The sequence below is a fragment of the Xiphophorus hellerii genome, chromosome 23 (assembly GCF_003331165.1).
Source record: "Xiphophorus hellerii strain 12219 chromosome 23, Xiphophorus_hellerii-4.1, whole genome shotgun sequence".
Taxonomy (NCBI): domain Eukaryota; kingdom Metazoa; phylum Chordata; class Actinopteri; order Cyprinodontiformes; family Poeciliidae; genus Xiphophorus; species Xiphophorus hellerii.
The window spans coordinates 24,879,424-24,896,976 of NC_045694.1; the positions used below are offsets into that span (position 1 = coordinate 24,879,424).

General features: G+C 36.6%; 3 protein-coding genes across 5 annotated transcripts in view; 2 read left to right on the top strand and 1 right to left on the bottom strand.

Annotated features, from left to right (window-relative positions):
* tenm1 (teneurin transmembrane protein 1) overlaps positions 1-17,553 on the top strand; it is a 300,806-nt gene that overhangs the window by 107,131 nt on the left and 176,122 nt on the right. The window lies entirely within an intron of this gene.
* LOC116714553 (uncharacterized) lies at positions 923-6,915 on the top strand. Its single transcript, XM_032555183.1, has 6 exons — positions 923-2,291; positions 2,404-2,534; positions 2,654-2,774; positions 4,119-4,181; positions 5,530-5,595; positions 5,685-6,915. The coding sequence occupies exons 1-6, from the start codon at positions 2,099-2,101 to the stop codon at positions 5,711-5,713; spliced, it is 603 nt and encodes a 200-aa protein (XP_032411074.1). The 5' UTR covers positions 923-2,098; the 3' UTR covers positions 5,714-6,915.
* On the bottom strand, positions 8,357-14,383 carry LOC116714551 (uncharacterized). 3 transcript variants are annotated; one of them, XR_004338078.1, is made up of 10 exons: positions 13,758-14,383; positions 13,013-13,421; positions 12,789-12,894; positions 11,403-11,620; positions 11,085-11,155; positions 10,934-10,994; positions 10,555-10,599; positions 10,260-10,447; positions 9,381-9,558; positions 8,357-9,267 (listed from the first exon to the last, which is right to left on the bottom strand). XR_004338078.1 is itself a non-coding variant. In XM_032555182.1 (7 exons), the coding sequence occupies exons 1-6, from the start codon at positions 13,415-13,417 to the stop codon at positions 10,585-10,587; spliced, it is 876 nt and encodes a 291-aa protein (XP_032411073.1). In that variant the 5' UTR covers positions 13,418-14,155; the 3' UTR covers positions 9,920-10,447; positions 10,555-10,584. The 3 variants fall into 3 exon arrangements, 1 of the variants encoding a protein (XP_032411073.1); XR_004338077.1 differs by having other exon boundaries at positions 13,013-14,382; XM_032555182.1 differs by lacking the exons at positions 8,357-9,267; positions 9,381-9,558 and having other exon boundaries at positions 9,920-10,447; positions 13,013-14,155.

Here is a 17,553-nt window from a genome sequence, read left to right on the forward strand (position 1 = left end):
CTACTCTGTCCTGTCATCACTAATCCCGTCACGATGGCAAATTTTACTGGACGATAAATTGTTCCAGAAGTTATCCTGATAAATGATGATATTGTTGATTTGCGACAATTTTCAAGTAACGGCATAACACAGGAACACATTCTCATAGGTTGATAAACTTTAAATTCTACTGAACATTAAACACTGGAAGTGGAAGACATTTTAAGTATCCAAAATAAATTAACAAAACAACAAATAAAGTAAATTTTTAAATCTCTGTAAAAAAAAAAAAAAAAAATTGGGCTAGTTGAGGCCAAAGCACCAGACTGAAGACTTTGGTCATCCAGTTTTTGATTAAAAAGGGAGAGGCAAAAGAAAAAAAAACAACAACTATAAATCATGTAAAATAAAATTTGTGAGTTCATTTTAATTTATTATGGGATTTTTTGTTTATTGTGACAGGCCTAGTCATCACAGCAATACTCCTTCTTGATGCTGTTTGCAAGTGTTCTTAGGAGCAATAACCTGAGAAGCAGTTTTTATAATAATCTAAACGGATTTATTCTCAAAATGGAGAGCTCTAAAAGCACCCGCTTCGGATGTTATCATCCCATAGAATGGCGATTATCAGTGGTTATCAGCCCCATTGAATGGCCTCAGTTGGTCCCTGCTCTACCTGCTAGCAGGCTGTTATCAACCGTTATCAACCATTCTATCGGTGATAACAGCCGCTTGTCGCTAATAGAACCTTTTTTTTAACCTTTTTTAAAAACCTTTATTTATAATTTATCTGCGAATTTGAACAGGATATTAAGAATTTACTAAAAATACAAAAGCCAAACGTATCCGTCATAAGATTTTAATTAGGTATTGTAATAAACGTTACAGTATTTAAAAACAACTCACTAAAATCTAAAACCGGAGTGTTTTTTTTTTCTGTTTTGTTTATTTTTGTTCGCCTTTTTAAAGACCTATATTTCCAATATGCCTTTTATTTCTTTGGATTTTTTCCAATAATTCACTCAAAATAAATGCCAAAATTTAACATACTTGGTTAATTTTATTGGATCTTTACAAGACGTGTTCTCTCAATACATGCCGTGTTTTTATCTTCCGGTCGTGCAATTATATATATATATATATATATATATATATATATATATATATATATAAGCATACAATGAAATTAAAAGGTATATTCTAGAGTTATGCAGTGTTATGAGTTGTCCAACCTCATAGCCTTCCACTAGGTGGCTGTATGTACATCCGAAGTTGCTTGCAATCCATTAATAATGATAAGAAGAAGTTAGGGTTGGCCCTAATCTTATTTTTAATTAAAAAAATTAAAAATAAAAATACGGATGGATTTGCTCATATGATTATATGAAAATCTGTGTTTGTACCATATGAAAATGTTTAATATTTGTATTAGTAGTAATAATAATAAATTACGGATTGCACCCGACAAAACATTAGAGAAGAAGAAGAAGAAGAAGCTTACGTCATTCGACGCGACACTTTCCACGGTCGGAGCTGGTGAGTAGCCCCTGAATCTGTCAAATAAAAATGTAGTAAAAAACCTCAAAAGACCGAAAGTCTACATTTATAAATCTGCTGATGGTAGTTCTATGAGTTAATGTTAGCGAGTATGTGGCACAGCATGTGTTTGTACAGATTTAGACACGTTTTTAACCCTATTTGGTAGAAAAAAAAAGCTCGCTAAAGTAGCCTCTTAAAAGCCAGTCACATTCAAATGTAGCTGTCCTTCATACCTTTAATAACAATGTGCTAAAATTTTGTTTCATATATCTTAAAAAACCGTATACTTTTCAGTATACTAGTTTATATCAGTATATTGATTTAATGTTAGGATTCTATCATACAGTTCATTACATTTCATCGTTTCATCGTATTATAAGCCCTGAGGCCATCATTCTTTATTTGTTGCCCCACCAGGCTAAGCATTGTTTATTTATTTAAGTCTTTGTAAAACGTTTGCATTTCTATGACTTTATAGTTATTGTTCAAGTATTAATCTTCCAATCTTTCAATAACACATAATTCTCAAAATGTAATTTCAAATTTCCCGTCAACTTTTAACATTTTTTATCTCAAAAACATGACCAGCTACAGGATGACTGACTGTCATAAAACTCAACCACCGGGCTTACCATGTTTTCTGGGGGATACCCTGCAAGCACAATGCATGCTAATATTTATTTATCACATACCAGAAAAAACAGCTACCTTCTGTTTATTCATAGTCATGGTTGTATTTTCTGTCTTTGTTTTAGGTTCAATGTCAAGAAGAGGTATGTGTAGCATCTCTTAAACATTGAGCTATACAGCAAGATCTAAGAAAATATGTGTTTGTCCTGAATATAATTTTTTTATATGCTCTGCTTTTTTTCATTTCATGATAAGAGAGAACACGTATCTCGGAGGAAGCGAAGGTCTTCCTCCAGAAAGACTATAAAGAAGGGATGACCAGGGTGGGATCTCCACTGGTTGGAGCAGCATCCCAGGCCACTGGCTTGCCACCGTTTGTCATTGATGTATGTTTACCAAAGTTCTTTCTAGCCATTCAATTTCAGAATTCAGAAGGCAAGATGCAATTTTATATAAAAATAAATTCAAACTTCCTGTTTTGTAACAAGACTTTTGTGTTTTTTAGAACTGGATTGGAAACTATAGAAGAAAAAAGCCATCTTCTTCTCAACCTAAAAACAAGAAGTTATACACCAAGGACCTGTCTGGTTACAACCTGTTCTGCAGGGATCAGTTAAAGAACAAAGGTGAGAGAGGATTTACTGTAGCTGTTATGTTGACGAGCATTGTTGTGTGTATAGCTAGCCTGATCATTGCAATTCTCACTTACAGCACAGCCTTTGCTTTCTCCCCTTGACTCGGATTATTTCCCGCAGATGTTTCATTGTGCCAATCAGTAAACAGAAGGAGAAGTTGTTAAGACTGCCAATTTTCTGTGCTGTTTTAGAATTGCAGTCCACCTGTAGTTGTAGCAAAGTAAAGGAAGCCATTCAGTCTTTGTTGGCCTTCCAAATATGGAATTAACATGGACAGCTGCCTCGATGAGCTCAGGTCTTCTGTCTTTGTAGTGACAGATTTTATGTATTTATTTATTTTATTTGCAGCAAATGCAATTTCAAGTAGAATTTTTGGCATTGAACTGGCACATGACATACGTCACAGACAAACATTAGCGATTGGGTAAAATTTAACACCTCTAGAGAGGTGTTAAATGAGTGTTAAGTGAGCAATAGTGTCTCAATAGCCATAGCCCAGACCCTCTGGATGCTTCAATGTGTAGTACAATGGGTCATTTTTTTACCAGGCTATTCATAAACTTAATTTTTGGAAAAAGTATCTTGCCTTAGTTATTTTGTAGTTGTGTAATACTTGCATTGTTCTGTTCGATTTACTTTCTAGAACAGTGGTTTCCAAAGTTGATTCTCAAGGGCTGGAACCTTCATGGCCTTGAGCCATGATTGAATCTAGGTTAACACACCTGGATTCAATCATGGCTCATTAGAAGGCCAAAGAAGAAAATTGACATGTTGAGGAGGTTACAACCACCAGACAGAGAAGTAAAACAAGCGGTCCTTATTGGAAGGACTTCATTCAGTATCCCTTTCCATGTAATAGGGGGTTTTTTTTGGACTTGTTTTAATCATACAATTCCATTTGAAATTGTATATATGGTTTTTATATCAGATTTATATTAGAAATAAATCTCTTTCCCTGTGACAATTCTATTCAGTGTATCCCAACAGATACCTGCTTAGTTATTTGCAATTATGGTCTATGATGGAATAGTTACTGTAAAAACTTTGCAGAAGCAGATGCCAACTTACAACGAGAAATGAAACAAATATACCCTGAAGTATGGGAAATTGTCCTTTCGTTCATTAAAATTAATAAAGTACAGTGTTGTGTTGATTAATATTAGCCTTAAGAAAACCTTTAATCGTTCACACTTCACAATGTGTACTTGAGAAATACTGTTTAAGCCATGTCCTGGATACTTGTACTTCAAGTTTTGATATTGCATTTTATTGTACTCATATTGAAGATATGTTGGAAAAACAATTTCAATAATTATATTTTATTCTTTGTATCAGACCCCGGGAGGAAAATTAGGACACCAACGGTGGAAGACATTTTGAATGCAATGTGTGCAAATGGTAAGTTTGTTGCATGTCTATCCTGAATGTCCTCCATTACAATGTTGTTATGTATGTTATGTGGGTATATTACAAAGCGCACTACACCCTCGGTAACACAATATGTCTGGTCTTCCTTAGGAAAATATGTATTCCGGATGATTTATAGGTTTTCAGATACAAAAAGTGTGGGGAGTCCAGCTTTGTCTTTAGGTCACTCTGACGTACAACCAGATATGTTTAAGAAATTATAAATATTCCATACTTAAATAAATCACATACGCTTTGGGGTACGTGTATTGGGTGATCTCATTAGTGAGGATGTAACACCTTTCAAAATGTTCTATATGGCTATTATGTATAGTCGGATTATAGCTGTACTGTCATGTCAATGTCTGCAAGATTCATCTCGGCATTGATATTGTGGTTGTACAAAAATGTATGTGTAATATAGTGCATGTGATGCGTTTCTCATGCTAAGACTGTTGAACAAATGTAGTTGTGACAATTAGCAAGTTGGCAAGTCTCACAACAGCTGATGTTCCCTCTGAACAATAGTCACATTCACAAATGCGGAATACAGAAATATTTTATTGTGAGCTGTTAAAAGTAATAGTTGCGGCTGGTGTCACAGCTGACATAAATCCGAATACTTTGCAGCACTATGTTTGGTTATGTTTTATTGCTTATTCAAACCACTTGAGGTGGAGACCATCAGTCACACAACAAAACACAGAAAACTCTCTTTCCCTATGTACATCAACCACATTTCCAGCTTTAATTACACATGCAAACATTAAAGAAATTATTAAATTAGATGTACCACAAAATACAGTAGAACAGAACTAAAGCATAGATGCTTATCTTGCATCACTTGTTTAACTTTAAGGAAGTAGAAGACATCTCAAATTACGGAACTAATGAATGAGCAGGCAATCATTTGTTTTCAACATAAAAAAAAATTGCAGAAATAATTACATACAAATCACACTAACCAATAGCTTAAAGTAGGGGTTCCCAAAATTGTTCCTCACTGGCCAGCACCTTGCATTTCTTAGTTCTGCTCCTGGTTTAATGCAAGGCCTATGAATAGGTTGACATGATGAAAAGTTTGTAACTTCCACCGGTGAGAGAACTAAAACATGCAGGATGCCCATCCTCAGGGCCCTAATTTTGACGACAATGAATAAAAATAAAAAGTATTAATAACAAAACTGTTTCAATATGTTTAAATATGCTGTTTACACAGAACTGATAGTAACGCTTGAGTTCAACATATTCCCGTATAAAGTATAATATGTTAAACGTTACTTGAAGGTATGACCTACCTTGAGATCACATTGCAACTAAACTGTTAATTCTTCTTTAGATGAGCGGAGCGTAACAGAGCCTATGGGTTTGACGGAAGTGCTGTCAAGAGAACCGACTACAGATGGTATGCATTTAAATAAATTAAGGCATTATGCTTCTTTTATGTTTTTTAAACTACATTTGTCAATAAATGACTTATTTTTCTTTATTTAGATACTACGGATGTTTGCAACATCTGTTGAACAGACGTTCATCACTGAACGTCTGTTCAGTGATGAGAAAAAAAATGCCAAGAAGAAGTGGCGTGAGTGGCGACGTTGCAACACATGTGAGCAGTGGTCACACCTGGCATGTGGATTCAAGAAAAACTGAAAAATTGTCTGCACTGGGACTGCAAAAAAGACACTTCTAATTTGGTCACAGTTGTGACATCTGACATCTGTCAATGTTAGCATTTCCTGTAGTTTTTTCTTAAACAATTGATAAATGTACAATGCATCAATAAAAGCTTTTGTATTGAAAAGATATTCTGTCAAATGTGAGTGCTTTAAATAGTAACAAACATTTGGGTATCAAACGAACACATCAGTGAGCATGTTAGCTGAACTCATTACTATTGCACTTGAAAAATTTCCACATGGTAGCACAGATAATACCCTTTAGCAAAAGAATGAGTAAGATCTTTCCTTTTAAATAAACAAATTGACCAGGTTAGAAGACGACACGTTCAGGTAAAGGCACTTTCTCCCTTCGCGAAATCGTTAGGACAGGCATGTTGATAGGACACAGCTGGAGAAGATCCCAGTGTGGGATGCAGTAGTTCCACAACGTCACGTTACTATTGGTTATCAATGGGTGACACGCCACGTGACCAGTTACACACTTTTTGCCGCTTAATGAAAACTATTAATACGATTTGACATTAGGATTTCATTCTGTCTGATAATTTCAATTTATGACTGGAAAATGTGATTTACTTACTTTAGCAGAATTTGCTACCCACTCAGACTGGTGAGTTCAATCATGACATCGCCCCGTGTGTCAATGCACCCGCGATGGGGCGCATTCCATTTCAAATATTGAACGTGTGCCGCAACAATAAGACCCTGTGAGTTGTAAGTGCGAGGCTGTTATAAAGTAATGTATATGGTCATTGAGAGTGTAATTGTAGTGTGTAGTGTTTTAAACTATGATCAGGGCTTCACTTTTTTCTCATATTTAGTTTAGCTGCACTATTACAGATAGTATGTGCTAACAAGGAGAAGCTGTATGGGAGAGTGATGCAAAAGAAGCCTTTTCAGCAATTACGCCTCAAACAGAGCCGCTTGAGGTCTGCAAAAGCACATTTGGACGAGCCAGCTTCATTTTGGAATAAGGTCCTGTGGACTGAAGAAACAAAGATTGAGTTGTTTGGTCATAAAAAAGGCATTATGCATGGCGGGGGGGGGGGAACAGCATTCCAAGAAAAACACTTGCTACCCACTGTAAAATTTGGTGGAGGTTCCATCATGCTTTGGGGCTGTGTGGCCAATGCTGGTACTGGGAATCTTGTTAAAGTTGAGGGTCACATGGATTCCACTCAATATCAACAGATTCTTGAGAATAATGTTCAAGAAGCTGATACGAAGTTGAAGTTATGCCGGGGATGGATATTTCAGCAAGACAATGATCCAAAACAGCGCTCCAAATCTACTCAGGCATTCATGCAGAGGAACAATTGCAATGTTCTGGATGGCCATCCCAGTCCAGACCTGAATATCACTGAACATCTGGGATGATTTGAAGCGGACTGTCCATGCTCGGCAACCATCACACTTAACTCAACTGGAATTGTTTTGTAAAGAGGAATGGTCAAAAATACCTTCATACAGGATCAAAGAACTCATTAAAAGCTACAGGAAGCAACTACAGGCTGTTATTTTTGCAAAAGGCAGATCTAATAAATATTAATGTCACTTTTCTGTTGAGGTGCCCATATTTTTGCACCTGTCAAATTTTCTGTTAATGCCTACTGCACATTTTCTGTTAGTCCAATAAACCTCATTTATTTCTGTGTCTAATGGAAACAGAAATATTACTGTGTCCATTAGATATATCAAACTGAAGTAGCTTTTGCAAACACCCAAATATTTATACATAAAAATGATTAAGATTAATAGAGGTGCCCAAACTTTTTCATATGACTGTATGTTGCCGCTTTCTCAGGTAGGTTACAAACAGTTATGTCATAATGCCCCAGCCGGCATACCTAGGTGGGCCCCATAAGGGAAAAAAGAGGGCAGACAGTATAGGTCCCAAAATGGTTTGTTACCATTTTCCATAGTGGCCCATATATTTTTTTTATGTAAGCAGAGACAAATCACATAAGACTACGTCAGAATTTTCTGACATACAGTTGGTGTTATTCAGACTCTCTGTCTTTATATTCCTGCCTGATCCGTCCCGCTGTGTGCTTACATTTTAATGTAATATCTGGTGTGAAGGACGTCAATATTCGCGTTGCCCTCCTGAAAAACGCAAACATCAACACTAATATTAACTGCTCTATAACCTTTTAAACAACCAGGAATGTACATGTCCTTACAGTTGCAAAACTAAATGCAAATCTAACAGTAAGATAATTCTCACTAGTTTGTGCAGCCATCTGAGTGGTGGAGCAGTGGAAGGAGCGCTTAGACAGCAAACACTCAACCTGGATGCTGGTGTGAGGGGTCTCCTAAAAAAGTAGTCAATCATCCAACTGCAGATTATATATTATGGTGCTGCTGGCATTCTTACTAAAACCAGGAAGGTAAATCAAATAAACCAGTTTGTAAGTCCCTACATTCATACAGTCCATATTGTAAGTTTTGAAATCTGTCTGAAATATCACAGAAACACTGACGTAGCTCTTAATGAATTTTTAATACAGAGTAGTGCCCTTCAAAATAATGTAATTCTTGGATAACAGTCAAATATTTCTCAAATATGAACATCACAAAATTTTTGTCCACTACGTTTTAGTTATTTTGTTGTTGTGCCCAAATTTAAAGATATTATGTAAAGCACATTATGCAGCATCTCAAAATTAAGAGTTAAATTCAAACTGTAAATGAAGTTTAGTCATTAACAATGTCATACTGAACAAGAACATTAATAAATGTGAAAAAGAGTACAAAGCTGTAATGAGTAAAACTAAAATGCCCTTGATTATATATAGCTTGACTTAAAAAACAGATATGTCTCAACAATATCAAAAGCAATAAACTGAGATGTTAGAACAAAAAGCTTATATGAAAATCATCAAACAATGCACTTTTTATACTGGAATATGTGCTCTTCACATAGGACAGTAAGTGGCCATAAATCATGAAGATGATTCACAATCTATGCTGTTCTCTCCTTCGTCAACATTGTCGTCATCATCCTCTTCATCCTCTCCATCGTCAATGCTTTCATCATAGTCTATGTAATGTAGATCTGGAGACATAAGTGCTTGAGAATAAGAGTTAAACTCTGGTAGGTGATGATTTGGAGGAGGGGCACCAACTTCGATAAACCTCTTGAACATGTTCATTGCACTGTACATTTTCTTTTCTAACATGATAATGTTTTGATGAAGTACAGCTTTTGAACCAGGATCTGCAGTATCATTTATAGCTGAACTTAAATGTCCATGTTGTTGATGAAGGTGAAGAATGACAGTGTTCATCTCTCTCTTAAGTAGAAGCTTTTCTTCAGCTGCTCTAGTCTTCAAATGCAGGGCTTCTATTGCTCGACTTTTTAGGTTCTTTGGAACAACACCATGATCTTCAATCTTTAAAATAAGAGAACAATTGCAAGTGGAACCTTGTTAAAGTGTAGTAGCAACATAAAGTGAATAACAGCATGTAGAAAGTTGAATAAAACCTTTAGATCAATTCTACTCACTTGTTCATCAAACAATGTGTACAGCTGGGAGGAGGCATCACACAATTCTCGAAATTCTAAATGTGATGGAAAGATGCCAGTTTATGGAGGCCACTGCAGATTATTGTAACAATCTTCTCCAGTTTCCTGTTACAGGCATTCACTTGCTTGGACAGCCTTATAGCAACTCCCTGTCCATCTGTAAAGAAAGAAGAAATATAAATACTAGTAAAAATAATACAATCAACACAATATGAAAACATGATACAATAGTCATTTATTGAAGTATGTTAAACATAATAAAAGGTCAACATCTGAAATAGTGTTTATCTCAATTTGGATTTTGTGAACACAAGTAGTGGCAGCCAATTCTACACAAGATATTCAACATGACACTAAAGTTCGCATAAGGAAATCTCAGTTTGTAGGTCAAAATCTATTACTGCCAATAATTGAATGATATTTTAATTGTACTCTTAAAAAAGTTATCCTCAGAATATAAAGACTGATAGGTCTTACAGTGACTTAATATCTGCAGTAATGCATAAGATCACTGAATGTCCATTAGAAAATGGATGTATTACAATACTCACTTATCTGTGCCTATTTACAACGGGCATTAGGTGAAAGACAGGATACACCCAAGAAACATATTCATACACCAAAGATAAATAACCATACACATCAAAAGCACATACCCATGACAAAGGACAAGTTGGAATAAACCAGTCACTTCTTACACTGCATAAAGAAGCTTAAGTACCCAGAGTGAACATATGCATGGTGCAGGGATAACATAAAGATTAAATTTAGGTTTACCACATGCTGGGATTCAACCACAAGACCTTTGAGCTTCAATTTTGCTAATGACCATACAGTCAAGAAAAGAAGTAGCGTTACCATTATATCTTCTTTTCAGGTTGAGAAGAGTGGCCCTCTCCCTTGCTTCATTTTGTGCTCGTCGTATCAGCTGACCTCTAAGTTCCTGGTTAACATCTCTCAGTGTTCTCTGGAAAATGTCATCCGAAGGGAGCCACCTTCGTTTTACACCATGGTGTCTCTCAATTATTCGAAGATCCCTGTCCAGCCTAACCACAACAAAAACAAACAAAAAAAACAAAACAACGCACAGTTTCTTTACTTGAGGCGAGAACTGTTGTTCAAATATAGAAGAGTACAAATTTCTGTCTCTTACTGTGATTCATCTTCAATGAGTGACTCCTGTTTATGTGATCCGGATCTAAAAATGAAAACAAAGACTTTATATTGGCATAGCTTGTATAATTAGCTGAACTTAATACTTTGTCATTAATGTGGCAACATTATAAGTCTTGTGTAAGTATTTCACAATGTTTATACATTATCTTATGCATGTCTGAGGTTAGTGCCTAGTAGTGAGGCTGCTTCCCATAGGTGAGGTTAGGAACATGGAACAACCACCAAATCGAGACATTTGACTACATTTTTTTGTATTTACTACATGTCTTGAAAACTGCAGACCTTTGCAGCGCCCTCATCATTACAGACACACCCCCAATCTGCCTACTGATTTGGTATTCAAAAAAGGATCATACCTGAGCTGGTTGATTTCGGTCAGCTTCATCACATAGTTCCTCTTCCATCTTGGAACAATCTCTGTAGATAAGTCAACAATGTATGTTATTGAACAATCCAATATCTCTGTGAATAATTGGAAATAATACAAATTACATCAAAATTAGTGACCTTCGTCGGAAGTGATAATGGCGAAACTGGGAAATAGACTCTCCTACTAGGGCTCTGTACAGCATATTAACCTGTAGTAAAAAGAGTCACAGTACTTATGTTTAATCTATTAATTCCAAAGGTACATAAGTAAAAAAAATAAATAAATAAATACTGTAAAAAAAAAAATTCTAAATGAGAAAGCAGTAAATAACACATCTAGTCTACTGGAAATGCCATCAGTGACATTAATTTAAAGAAATATTTAATATATTAAACAGAATAAAAAAGTTGCAATATTGTTGACATATTTACTAGGACATATCTTTTTCTCTCTACCTCCATAACAGTAAGATTGTTTTTCCACCGTAAGGTGTTGATGAATCCCTCTACAGAGACCTGGCACTCCAAAGAAAGATGGACAAATAGCTCAAGAAGAGCCATTGAAAAAGCAGCCTGTGGCTTCTCCGGTGAAGCAGGCCAAAGGCCATACTTCAGAAGAGTGCAGACCTCAGGTTCGCATTTACAAAAAGAAACTGTGCAATTAATGAGATGACCTAAAAAGACAAAGGAAGAAAAAAGATTACTGAAGACTCATTCCATTTTTTATCTCACAGAGTCAATAAATACACTGTTTTATAGAACTCGGAATTAAATCAGTCCACAATATGTGTTATAATTATACTTCGATTTTATAAGTTGTATAACAAATACATGATATCCATATGAGGAGTTGATCTTTTTATTACTGCTCCCTTTAGGGACCACCGAGCCACATCTATGCTTCTAAGATGGAATAGGACAGGGGTGACCAAAATTCGTCCTCGAGCACCTTCATTCTGCATGTTTTAGTTCTCTCTGTGGTGGTGGTAACAACCTTTCCAGCAGGTCAATGTTCTTCTACTGAGCCATCACTGGATCCAAGTGCATTAAACCAGGGACAGAACTAAAACCTGCAAAATGCTGGCCTTCAAGGACCGACTTTGGGCACCACTGGTGTAGGATGTACTGGGATTACACCCTAGGAGCTGGCCCAATTGGCTGGGTAGAGGGAAGTCTGGGAATCCTTAATTATGCTGTTACTTGGGTGACCTGACCCCAGATAAGCAGAAGGCAATGGATGGATGATATATCCCTTCTTTAAACATGTACAAACCAACGCAGACTTGCCACTTTAACTGTGTTTAACTTAACATGTGTTGTCTTTAACTGAGCTTCCCCTCCAATCTATGTATTTATGTAGTTTTCTATATTTGTGTATCCAAGTATAAATAAATAACAACAAAGAAGAATAAAAAGTTATTCCACAATAAAAAGTCACATAAACATATATTCACGTGGGACAAGATTAATAATCATAAAGTGAAAACATAAATTTTACTAAATAAGATTTAGAATTTTGTAGAATATATATATATACACTGCTCAAAAAAATAAAGGGAACACTTAAACAACACAATATAACTCCAAGTAAATCAAACTTCTGTGAAATCAAACTGTCCACTTAGGAAGCAACACTGATTGACAATCAATTTCACCTGCTGTTGTGCAAATGGAACTTTGTACAGAACAAAGTATTCAATGAGAATATTTCATTCATTCAGATCTAGGATGTGTTATTTGAGTGTTCCCTTTATTTTTTTGAGCAGTATATATATATATATATATACATACACATATACACAAAATTAATTAATTAAAAAATTACATAGTGTAAAAACATACCTGTGTTGACAAAAGTCTTTACATCTCTGGAGTAAACAACATGGGTGCTGTGATCCCCACTTAAATGCAACACCAACTGCTGGAAAGCAGCCTCATAGCAGGTTTTCTAAAGAGACACAAAAAAGGACAGAGAAAAACCGAATTTTATGCAATTAAAAACTCATTCTCATTCTATACATATCAATTACAATATTTATTAGTACATTCAACAAAAATGAACTTACATTCCACTTTTCAGGGAGGTGCAAAGAATTTATGTGTACTGTGTAGACACAATCCTTGCAAAAAACACTGCTTCTGCTGCATTCCAGACAGCGGTATACTCCAGGTTTCTTGCACACAGAGCACATGTCAGAGAAAGGAGCGGAGGACTTATAGGACTCTTCCAAGACCTGATCTTTTAGTGTATCCCATAGGCTCAGCTCCTTCCTTTTTGCCCTGGTATACGCGGTCCCTTCTTCCTTTGAGTTTTCAGTACAAATATCATGTGATGAGGGAAAAACAGTGTTGGTGTCAGATGAGCCTGCATGTGAGGGAATGTAGGAAAATTTCGCCCGAGCACCGATGGTTTTCCGAGTTACTTTTATTTTTTTGGTCTTACAACGGACACTGCTCTTATATTTAGGCATGGTTCTAAAGTGGGAGAGAACAGAAAGAAGACAGAAATACTGTAACACCGAGAAGCATAAAATAATAATAAAAAAAACAAAATTTTAGCACATTGTTATTAAAGGTATGAAGGACAGCTACATTTGAATGTGACTGGCTTTTAAGAGGCTACTTTAGCGAGCTTTTTTTTTCTACCAAATAGGGTTAAAAACGTGTCTAAATCTGTACAAACACATGCTGTGCCACATACTCGCTAACATTAACTCATAGAACTACCATCAGCAGATTTATAAATGTAGACTTTCGGTCTTTTGAGGTTTTTTACTACATTTTTATTTGACAGATTCAGGGGCTACTCACCAGCTCCGACCGTGGAAAGTGTCGCGTCGAATGACGTAAGCTTCTTCTTCTTCTTCTCTAATGTTTTGTCGGGTGCAATCCGTAATTTATTATTATTACTACTAATACAAATATTAAACATTTTCATATGGTACAAACACAGATTTTCATATAATCATATGAGCAAATCCATCCGTATTTTTATTTTTAATTTTTTAAATTAAAAATAAGATTAGGGCCAACCCTAACTTCTTCTTATCATTATTAATGGATTGCAAGCAACTTCGGATGTACATACAGCCACCTAGTGGAAGGCTATGAGGTTGGACAACTCATAACACTGCATAACTCTAGAATATACCTTTTAATTTCATTGTATGCTTATATATATATATATATATATATATATATATATATATATATATATATATATATATATAAAATTGCACGACCGGAAGATAAAAACACGGCATGTATTGAGAGAACACGTCTTGTAAAGATCCAATAAAATTAACCAAGTATGTTAAATTTTGGCATTTATTTTGAGTGAATTATTGGAAAAAATCCAAAGAAATAAAAGGCATATTGGAAATATAGGTCTTTAAAAAAGCGAACAAAAATAAACAAAACAGAAAAAAACAACAACTCCGGTTTTAGATTTTAGTGAGTTGTTTTTAAATACTGTAACGTTTATTACAATACCTAATTAAAATCTTATGACGGATACGTTTGGCTTTTGTATTTTTAGTAAATTCTTAATATCCTGTTCAAATTCGCAGATAAATTATAAATAAAGGTTTTTAAAAAAGGTTAAAAAAAAGGTTCTATTAGCGACAAGCGGCTGTTATCACCGATAGAATGGTTGATAACGGTTGTTAACAGCCTGCTAGCAGGTAGAGCAGGGACCAACTGAGGCCATTCAATGGGGCTGATAACCACTGATAATCGCCATTCTATGGGATGATAACATCCGAAGCGGGTGCTAAAAGTCGACTAGTTGGTCTAACCTCTGGTTTAAACCGCCTTTTCCTTCCTCTTTACAAAATTACTCTGCTGTGTTTTGGTACATCACATATGCCCAGTTTATGGTTGTAAGTTGAAAAAAAAAAACATATAAAGATACAAATTATACAAATATTTTCATAAAACATTGTATATGACGTCATCATATCCCTAAACCTTAACTTCATTTCTTCTGTAAATAAAACATCTAAAGCATCCTGACTCTCACCCTGTGCCGTATTCTGCACCACGCCAGTCGGTCCTTTCCCGTTACATCGGTTCCCCGGTCTTCCTTAACCTTGATCGGGCCCCTCCACCTCGGCTGTTTGGCCCCCCCTTCGCGGCCCCATCCGCAGGTATCCCAACCTCTTCACCTTGCCAGTTCATTTCCCTCCTGTGGTGGTGCTCAAGGTCAGGCCTGGAGCGGGCAGGGGTTTGCATTAATCACACACACACACACACACCCACCCACACACACCCACACACACACACACACACACACCAAACAGACAGACATCACACACATCCAGGCGAATCCATGCAGATTAATCCCCAGGCTGAGCCATGCTATTCCATTAATGTCCCAGCCCCGGTAATTAGTGCATTAGCGAGAAGTGTGAGCGATGACTTGGAGATGACACCACCTTTTAATTGGTGTCATGCTCCTCTCCTGTTTGCTGGTGATTGATCTTCCTGTTGACGTCACCGAGGCGATCGCGCCAAGACGCACGGGACGTGAGAGTCGATGACATGTTCGCCTGTAAATCAACGAAATTCACATTGGTCACAGACTTAATGTCTCTGTCGGGGGGGGGGGGGGGGGGGTTGGGACACAGGCCGCCACATGTTTAGGTTCATTACATAACGATTCTGCAACTTTAATGAATTAACTAGGAGCCGGTGACAGCGAGGGGAGAAAGAGAATTTACCCCGGTGTGGTTTTGCATTTTCCTCGTCATCCTCAAATAACCGCTCAGATTTCTCCTGGATTTATTGATTTCAAGTCAGTCCCTCATTAAATCAAATTTAAGCGGAGGATTTATTCTCATTATCATAATGCAATTCAAAAGAAAATCATTTATTCTGCTTTGAGAGCGTGATAATTTATTCCGAATATATTCGCCGCATATCTGGCTGACCTCATGCACTGAGGTGGGTAGTTGTTGCATGCTAAATATATTAGCGCTATAAAAAAAGAAAAAAGATTCTATGTTTAATTTATTTTCAATTCATTTTTGTTTTACATTGAAAACAAGCAGTTTTCAGGAATCTATGACAGCATAAAAAATATATTTAATAAATAAATATTAGCTTCTTCTGTAGAGTCCTCTTGTCTGCCATGTTGCAACAGGAGTAGCATGCTAATTTATGTTATGTCAATACTCCACTTTATTGATAGTCATTCTCTTAAGCTTTTGGCTTTTTTTTTGCCTAAAATTGTTATATCTCTGACCGATTTAAAATTATTATTATTATTTATCAAGAAAGTCATTTTCCGAGACGAATTGCGGTTGGGATCTGTCAAAAATCTACCACGTTATGCTAAAGTAGTAGCAGCTTTAAAAAAAAAGAAATCTCTATTTCTTCTGTGTTTGGTTAGATTTTGACAAAATGTTTCATAAGAATAAGACTAACAATATTTAATGGCAACTTCTGGCCAGTTTTTATGACACTTTGGACAATTCATCTTTCGTAGTCAGTTTCAAGTCTTTGAGTTTGGAAAGCTTCGTTGTCATCCTAAACTTTAGCCGCCTCCATGTTTCCTGCATTTATGATTATTGGAGCAAAAAATGCTCACTCCGTCTTTTTGTGTGTCCCTAAAAAGTGTTCACTTATTCCACTTAAGCCTTTTCTTGTCAAGAAAACCTGTTCTATTATTATCCGTGAGGATTTTCAGACAGTGCTATGATGGATGCTCACCAAAAAGTCAATATAAAGGTTGTATTGTGACGTATTCATGATCAAACATTCGGGACTTTGTTTACTGGCACTAAAATATGTAGTGGTAAATTAACTTTCACCTTTTTTTGCTTAATGTAAGTCAGAAATGTTTTCCCTTAAATAGCAATAATAGAATTGATGTAAGTTTTGTTTGCGTGTGTGTGTGTGTGTGTGTTTTTAAGTGAAATGGGTCAATAGTGACTTCCTGTCAGTTTCGCACTCCAAAAACTGCTAACTGAGTCTGGGCACTCCAAACATTTAATATAAATATGAAATATTCCCTTATAGTTTGTGCCAAGCTGGAATCAGACATCTCAGCGTTGGCCGCACTCTCCCCCCTTGGTAAAAATCATGTTAGCGCAGCTGTTACATTTGGCAGATCTCTTCCCCGGTTTTCTTTGTGACGTAGGGCCAAAGCTGTCTTGCGCTCGCAACAATCGCCGCCTGCTTCCTGCGTGCAACAGAGCTCGCCACTGATCTCACGCGCCCCTCAACAAAACACCGAGTGATCGCCGGAGTCGCCGTCGGGCCTTCTGCAGCCGATTGTGAACACGTTGGCGCGGGCAGCTCTTTGAGTCGCTCCTCCTCGGATTGATTTGCAGCCTTTTAGTGCCGTCTCCGTCAAGTTATGTGGGTTCTTTATTCATTTGGGGGGAAAGTAACTGGGCAAATAACGAGGCAACAATATTATGGCTCATATTAAGGTTTCTAATTAACACAACAATAGGACGATGCGTGATTGCTGAGATAACGCCGTGCCTAAGTGATTGCAGCGCGTGCCCCCTGCAGTGATTAGCGAAGGCAGTCCTCGTTTCTTCTTCTTCTTCCTTTGCTGCCCTCTTTCCACTCCTCCCATACCCCCTGGTGTTGCAAA

Bases quoted from the DNA above. Each gene is read 5' to 3' on its own strand.
- LOC116714553 (XM_032555183.1), top strand. From the start codon at position 2,099: ATGACCAGCTACAGGATGACTGACTGTCATAAAACTCAACCACCGGGC. The intron at 4,182-5,529 runs GTAAGTTTGTTG...ATTCTTCTTTAG, and splicing joins GAATGCAATGTGTGCAAATG to ATGAGCGGAGCGTAACAGAG. The intron at 5,596-5,684 runs GTATGCATTTAA...TTCTTTATTTAG, and splicing joins AAGAGAACCGACTACAGATG to ATACTACGGATGTTTGCAAC.
- LOC116714551 (XM_032555182.1), bottom strand. From the start codon at position 13,417: ATGCCTAAATATAAGAGCAGTGTCCGTTGTAAGACCAAAAAAATAAAA. The intron at 11,621-12,788 runs GTATGTTTTTAC...TTGTCTTTTTAG, and splicing joins AAAGACTTTTGTCAACACAG to GTCATCTCATTAATTGCACA. The intron at 11,156-11,402 runs GTAGAGAGAAAA...TTTTTACTACAG, and splicing joins ACAATCTTACTGTTATGGAG to GTTAATATGCTGTACAGAGC.